The 6,234-nt window shown below is 44.9% G+C and overlaps 1 protein-coding gene across 1 annotated transcript in view; it reads right to left on the bottom strand.

The window, feature by feature from the left end:
• TAF1B (TATA-box binding protein associated factor, RNA polymerase I subunit B) overlaps positions 1 to 2,817 on the bottom strand; it is a 55,313-nt gene extending 52,496 nt beyond the window's left edge. Inside the window, exons 1-2 of the mRNA XM_061433338.1 lie at positions 2,643 to 2,817; positions 851 to 949 (exon numbers count right to left, since the gene is read on the bottom strand). Coding sequence (XP_061289322.1) covers positions 851 to 949; positions 2,643 to 2,660 — 117 coding nt within the window. The 5' untranslated portion in view covers positions 2,661 to 2,817. The remainder of the gene's footprint in view (positions 1 to 850; positions 950 to 2,642) is intronic.
• Positions 2,818 to 6,234: the final 3,417 nt, after the last annotated feature.

Genomic DNA, 6,234 nt, shown 5'->3' on the forward strand with positions numbered 1-6,234 from the left:
GAGAGAAAACTCCTGGTGTGTTTAGCCCACCCAACAGCAGGCTGTCCACACTCTGGATTATTTTGGTTATGTTGTTCTGTCCTGAGGGTTGTGGTGACGAGAAGAGGACCTAGCACTCCCTGTGTGAATGCAGTCTCATTTACCACGGACCCACAGGACAGGATGTCAGCCTCTGTCCTAAGAGGCAGGTGTGGTGGAATTAAATGAACACTGGCTTGAGTTAGAAGCCTCAGGTTCAAATCCTGCCTTAACACTTTCTAGCCATGAGACTTTGGCAAACTCACTCACCTGATGAGGCCCACTTGCCCCACCTGTAGACAGGCATAATAGTGTATCTCACACATTGTCAAGAGGAGGAAATGAATGAATGGATAAGAAAACACTCATGATGTGTAAGGCATTGTGCAAAGACATAATGATAACAATGTATATTTCCAGTACTCAGGATAGTCCTCTAACATTGCATATTCCAAACCTCCATGCTATCATGGCACGTTTAAAACTCTTAAATAAGTACTAACTAATGAAAAGAAATTTATCATCTTCCAAGTGCAAGTTTAATTACTTCCCCTTATAAATATACCATACAGTCTGAATCAGGAAAACACTTATATTTATAGCCCAAGATAGTTTCAGAAGCTCATCCTAAATCTAATTCACAAAGTCTTTAACCCTTGTGTCACCATTTGAGGACGACTTATATTCTTGGTATTTGGGCACTGCTTAGTAATAAAAAATAGATCAATTTGGCGGTGCGGCGGGGGCGAGGGGGAGGTGCTATGCCATATATCAGGCTGAAATTTCAATTTTTAAAGCACAAGCAAATTCATAAATGAGACCTGTTACTTACTTCTGTAACATTGTGGCAAGAAGTGCAATAATATTTGCCTTCATCAGTAAGACCCCAAGAAACAGCGGCACACTGAGAGCAGCGCTCTCTGAACTCTCTCTGTGGGAGAAAAGGAACATCACATTTAACACACGGCGCCTAAACCCTGCAGTTCCACCTACAGGCCTCCCTGCAACTTTACTCTATCAGTAAAGAATCGCTGAAAATAGAAAACATACCAAAGAGACTATTATCTACAAACAAGGAGAAGAGCAGTTCCGTCTGAGCAGTTTGAAATGGAATTAAACTATTAAATGTTTCTAAAACACGCAGTGTGTGGGAAGGGGAAGAAAAAAGGTGGTAGGGGTAAAGTGGGGGGTGGGGGAAGATGAGTAAATAAAACTTGAAAATGCTGTGAGGAAAAAAGATGATGAGATTTAAGTACAGAGAAGACTTAAACAGCATACCGTTTGGAACTTCCTCCAGGACACTAAGAACACATAACCCACCACAAAGGAACCAGAGTTTTATTAGGGTTATTTCAAGTTTCCATTTGTTCGTTCAGCAATCCAAGGAGTACCTACTATGTATGCTCTAGACACTTAACTAGGTGCTGGAGATGTGACGTTGAGCAAAACAGACAAGATCCCTACTCATAACTCTACAGGCTCACTGTGAGTTCTAGTTGTTCATTTCATTAACCCAGAATCTACACACCGTTAACCATCATTCAAGAGGCATTTATCAGCACCTACAATGAGAAAAGCCTTCTATCACCATGATGCTTCTGTACATACATAGACTGGCACTGAATAATCAATTCTCAGCTCTTTGGTGTGTGAACTCTTATTATTATTGATCTAATTACCCAATATTCCCCTAACACCATCAGTTCAGTTCAGTTCAGTTCAGTCGCTCAGTCGTGTCTGACTTTGCAACCCCAAGGACTGCAGCAGCCAGGCCTCCCTGTCCATCACCAACTCTTGTAGTTTACTCAAACTCATGCCCATTGAGTCCGTGATGCCATCCAACCATCTCATCTTCTGTCCTCCACTTCTCCTCCCGTCTTGGATCTTTCCCAGCATCAGGGTCTTTTCCAATGAGTCAGTTCTTTGCATCAGGTGGCCAAAGTATTGGAGTTTCAGCTTCAGCACCAGTCCTTCCAATGAATATTCAGGACTGATTTCGTTTAGGATAGACTGGTTGGATCTCCGCGCAGTCCAAGGGACTCTCATCAAAGACCGGCAAAACGCACGGCCAATTGATTTCAAAAGCAGGTCAAGTTTTCAGGGACCCTATACTAGTAACTAGTGAAATCTTGGCCGTGCCCTCACACCCGAATTTGGCCCTCCCTACGCAAGGCCGAGACGAGGATTCCCAAAGACTAGGTGCTGGAAGATGTTACCTTACTTGGGGTTACAGGGGTTACTTGGGGGGCATTCGGGTTCCAGCCCCCGGCCTCCCTCGCCCTACCTCCAGCATCAAAGGGAACTTGCGGGTTGTCCAGTCTAGAGCAGGTGAGCCACGAGGGCGGCCACCTCACAAAACCGACAAGTTCATCCTACCCCTAAAACACACCCTCCTCGATCAACACCTCACCCCGTCTCCACTCACAACCTCACCCAGCCAGCAGCTCCAGCCTGTCTCCCCCATCACGCCGGTACCCACGGCCCGCCAGCTCCATCCCTTTCTGACCCGCCCCACTTCGAGACCAGAGCGCCTCCACAGCCAGCTGGCGTCCTCCGGCGCCTTCTCCTCAGCCTCATGGCCCTCCCGCCCCGTCGCATGGTCGCGCAGCAGCCGGACTTCTTACCGCCTCCTCCAGGTCCATAACGGCGCCTCAGCCGCTCCAGCCCCGGGACCCGTTACCCAGGCAGCGAGCGCAGCTTCCGGGAGCGGCGGGAAGAGCCCTCCGGGCGGAAACCCAGACTCTTGACTCTAGATTTCCGTCTCCTACAGCCGCAGGGAAGCCTCTGCGAGCGGTGGAAGGAAGCTCCGCTAATCCGGCACCCCTCCCAGAAAGCATCCCGTTCCTGCTCTAGGAACCGAAGCCAAACAGTAAAAAAAAAAAAAAGGTGGGCGGCGCCTACTGCTGAGCGGATTCAGTCTCTTCCGATAGCCGGTGGGAAATGCGAAAAATGAAAAGAAATGAGAAAAGGCGAAACAGTTGTCTGAGGAGGCCTTCCTTACAAATAGCTGAGAAAAGAAGAGAAACTAAAGGCAAAGGAGAAAAGGAAAGCTGTACCCATCTGAATGCAGAGTTCCAAAGAATAGCAAGGAGACGTAAGAAAGCCTTCCTCAGTGGTCAGTGCAAATACAGGAAAACAATAGAATGGGAAAGATAGCGATCTCTTCAAGAAAATTAGAGATACCAAGGGAAAATTTCATGCAAAGATGGACACAATAAAGGACAGAAATAGTATGGAGCTAACAGAAGCAGAAGATATTAAGAAGAGGTGACAAGAATACACAGAAGAACTATACAAAAAAGATCTTCATGACTCAGATAATCACGATGGTATGATCACTCACCTAGAGCCAGACATCCTGGAATGTGAAGTCAAGTGGGCCCTAGGAAGCATAACTACAAAGCTAGTGGAGGTGATGGAATTCCAGTTGAGCTATTTCAAATCCTAAATGATGACACTGTGAAAGTGCTGCACTCAATATGCCAGCAAGTTTGGAAAACTAAGCAGTGGCCACAGGACTGGAAAAGGTCAGTTTTCATTCCAATCCCAAAGAAAGGCAATGCCAAAGAATGTTCAAACTACCGCATAATTGCACTCATCTCACACGCTAGCAAAGTAATGCTCAAAATTCTCCAAACCAGGCTTCAGCAATAGGTGAACTGTCAATTTCCAGATGTTGAAACTGATTTTAGAAAAGGCAAAGGAACCAGAGATCAAATTGCCAACATCATCTGGATTATCGAAAAAGCAAGAGAGTTCCAGAAAAACATCTGCTTCTGCTTTATTGACTATGCCAAGGCCTTTAACTGTGTGGACCACAACAAACTGTGGAAAATTCTGAAAGAGATGGGAATACCAGACCACCTGACCTGGCTCTTGAGAAATCTGTATGCAGGTCAGGAAGCAACAGTTAGAACTGGACATGGAACAACAAACTGGTTCCAAATTGGGAAAGGAGTACATCAAGGCTGTATATTGTCACCCTACTTATGTAACTGATGTTCAGAGTACATCATGCAAAATACCAGGCTGGAAGAAGCACAAGCTGGAATCAAGATTGCGGGGAGAAATATCAATAAACTCAGATATGCAGATGACACCATCCTTATGGCAGAAAGTGAAGAACTAAAGTGCCTCTTGATGAAAGTGGAAGAGGAGAGTGAAAAAGTTGACTTAAAACTTAGCATTCAGAAAACTAGGATCATGGCATGCAATTCAATCACTTCATGGCAAATAGATGGGGAAACAATGGAAACAGTGGGAGACTTTATTTTGGGGGTCTCTAAAATCACTGCAGATGGTGACTGCAACCTTAAAATTAAAAGATACTTGCTCCTTGGAAGAAAAGTTTTGACCACTCTAGACAGCATATTAAAAAGCAGAGACATTACTTTGCCAACAAAGGTCCATCTAGTCAAAGTTATGGTTTTTCCAGTAGTCATGTATGGATGTGAGAGTTGGAGTATAAAGAAAGCTAAGCGCTAAAGAATTGATGCTTTTAAACTGTGGTGTTAGAGAAGACTCTTGAGAGTCCCCTGGACTGCAAGGAGATCCAACCAATCAATCTTAAAGGAAATCAGTCCGAATATTCATTGGAAAGACTGATGTTGAAGCTGAAACTCCAATACTTTGGCCACCTGATGTGAAGAGCTGACTCACTGGAAAAGACCCTGATGCTGGGAAAGATAGAAGGCAGGAGGAGAAGGGGACGACAGAGGATGAGATAGTTGGATGGTATCACCGACTCGATGGACATGAGTTTGAGTAAGCTCTGGGAACTGTTGATGGACAGGGAAGCCTGGTGTGCTGCAGTCCATGGGTTCGCAAGGAGTCAGACACGACTGAGTGACTGAACTGAACTGAACTGACAGCTGATCTCTCCTGGCCACTCTTAAGTATGTGGGCTGGGAGGGGTGCCATGGCTTGGACCCTGACCCCTCTGGACTCTCCACCTATTTCTGGCTTTTCACAGCACAGGAGAGTTGCCAGGTTCTGGAGGAAAGAACACATTGTTGAATTAGACCTGGGTTTCTTATAACAGCTTTTCTGTGCCTCCTCTGTAAAAATTAGCTACTACCCATGAGTCCCTTGCAAGGGATCCTCGCATGGTAAATACTTATTAAATTTAGTTTCATTGTTTTCCCTTCATTGAACACATTCATTTCATTAAACAGGTGCTGTTTTAAGTCTTGGGATTCAGTAGTGAGCCCAGTAAAGAAAAATTCCTTCTTTTATGGAGATTATAATCTAGTGGGGAGAGAAAAAATAAATAAGGAAAATATATGGTATATTAAATGGGCATGATTGCCAAGGAGGGAAAAATAAAACAGATAAAGGAGAATGGGAGCCATAATGTGGTTTCAATTTTAAATGGAGTGGTCAACAGTATGAATGGAGTAGTCAACAGTATGAACACCAAGGGGTGGGACAAAGAGGGATGGGACAAATTGGGAGATTGGGGTTGACGTATTGATACACTATTGATACTAAGTCTAAGTGTAAATAGATAACTAATGAGAACCTACTGTATAGATCAGGGAACCTTACTCAGTGCTCTGTGGTGACCTGAATCCAAAATTGGGAAGGAAATCCAAAAAAAAAGAGGGATGGGATACACGTATGTGGTATACCTATAGCTAATTCACTTCACTGTGCAATAGAAAGTAACACAACACTGTAAAGCAACCATACCAGTAAAAGTTAATTAAAAAAAATAAGTGAAGTGGTCAAGAAAGGTCTCACTGAGAAGGTGACCTATGAGGCAAGGGAGTAAGAACCATGCTGGGAATATCATTCCCAGCAGAGGGAACAGTGAGGACCAGGGCCCTAGTCCCGGGTATCATTTCAGGATCAGCAAGGAGGTCAGCCAGTGGCTGGAATGGTGAACTAAAGGGAGAGTAGAAAATGAGGTGGGGGCAAAATCGAGTTATAAGGGCTTAGAGAAACTGTATAAGCAGGTGGAGGATTTACACAATCTGACGTGTTTAAAAGATCAGTCTGTCTATTGTGGGGCTTCCCTAGTGGCTCAGACAGTAAAGAATCTTCCTGCAATGCAGGAGACACGGATTCAATCCCTGGGTCAGGAAGATCCCCTGGAGGAGGAAGTGGAAACCCACTCCAGTATTCTTGCCTGGAAAATTCCATGAACAGAGGAGCCTGCCAGGCTCCAGTCCACGGGGTCACAAAGAGTCGGACACAACTAAGTAACTGACACTG

This window comes from Bos javanicus, chromosome 11, assembly GCF_032452875.1.
Source record: "Bos javanicus breed banteng chromosome 11, ARS-OSU_banteng_1.0, whole genome shotgun sequence".
Classification (NCBI taxonomy): domain Eukaryota; kingdom Metazoa; phylum Chordata; class Mammalia; order Artiodactyla; family Bovidae; genus Bos; species Bos javanicus.